Genomic DNA, 1,159 nt, shown 5'->3' with positions numbered 1-1,159 from the left:
GACTATGTGAGAGGTAGCCATTAGTGCTCGACTTGAAACGTTGTCGTATTGCTGCGCATTGGAGGTGTGAAAACCACCCAAAAGTTGTGTGTGGGATTTGATACTTTGTACATATTTAATTGTTGTATTTATACTTTTGTTCTACGTGGAAGAGGGTTTGGAGTAAGAGGAATTAATCAATAATGCTCAGGTTGACATGTATGTCAAATGTGGAAGTTTAAACGAAGCGTATAAAGTCTTCAAGGGCTTGCTGGAAAGGAATTAAGTGTCATGGAATGCTTTAATGACAGAATATATTCAAAATGGGTTCAGTCTCACTGCCTTGGATCTCTTTAGGGAAATGCAACAGGAGGGTGTGGTTCCAACTAGAGCTACTTTTCTATGCACCTTGAAAGCTTGTGGTAGCATAGGAGCCTTGCACTCAAGCCAATCTTTACATTGTGAGATATCAAAAATGGGATTTGAAAGAGAATTGATTGTGGGAAATTCTCTAATAAATATGTATAGCAAATGTGGTTCCCTGGCAGAGGCTCACAGGGTGTTTGATAAGCAGCCGCTTCGAGATACAGTTTCATGGGAGGCTTTGGTTGCAGCACATGCTGAATACGGGCTTAGTGAGGAAGTCTTGATTTGTTTCAAGCGGATACAGCTGAAAGGTGTGTTTGTGGATACCAGCACATTCATTCTCTACTTAAAAGCTTGTGGCACAGAAGGAGATTTAGAAACAGGGCATAGCATGCATTCTGAGATAACTAGGAGAGGACTTGAGAAAGAGCTATACATGGGGAGTGCACTGGTTGATATGTATGTGAAATGTGCTATGGAGTTGAAAGAGGCACATGCTTCAAGGTCCATGGAAGGAAGCTGGTGCGCTAGAAGTTACTTTACAGATTGATGATGAGGATGTTAATGGAGAAGCAATGGCTATCTCTTTGGCTTACCTTTATGGACACCATCCCAAGTTGAATGATGGAAATGCATTTTGCATGTTGGCTACTGCTTCTTTTCTTGATTTGCAGGACTTATGCGCCATTTGTACTGAGTTCATCATTTCTGAAATAGGGACAAACAATTTTCTGTCATATTAGGCTTTTGCTGAAAGCCAAGATTATGGGATCTATGGAGAACGCGTCAGGAAGGCTTGTTGGTGCAAGCCACT

At 41.4% G+C, this 1,159-nt stretch overlaps 1 protein-coding gene across 1 annotated transcript; it reads left to right on the top strand.

Annotated features, from left to right (window-relative positions):
- The first annotated feature begins 454 nt into the window (after positions 1-454).
- LOC148042054 (pentatricopeptide repeat-containing protein At4g18520, chloroplastic-like) lies at positions 455-895 on the top strand. Its single transcript, XM_087661814.1, has one exon. The coding sequence runs from the start codon at positions 455-457 to the stop codon at positions 893-895; it is 441 nt and encodes a 146-aa protein (XP_087517940.1).
- The last annotated feature ends 264 nt before the right edge of the window (positions 896-1,159 follow it).

Source organism: Lygodium microphyllum, chromosome 1, assembly GCF_053477565.2.
Source record: "Lygodium microphyllum isolate KBCC chromosome 1, Lygodium_microphyllum_v1.1.10, whole genome shotgun sequence".
Lineage (NCBI taxonomy): Eukaryota > Viridiplantae > Streptophyta > Polypodiopsida > Schizaeales > Lygodiaceae > Lygodium > Lygodium microphyllum.
Note: the sequence above shows the minus strand (reverse complement) of the source record. Positions and strands in the feature narration are given on the sequence as shown.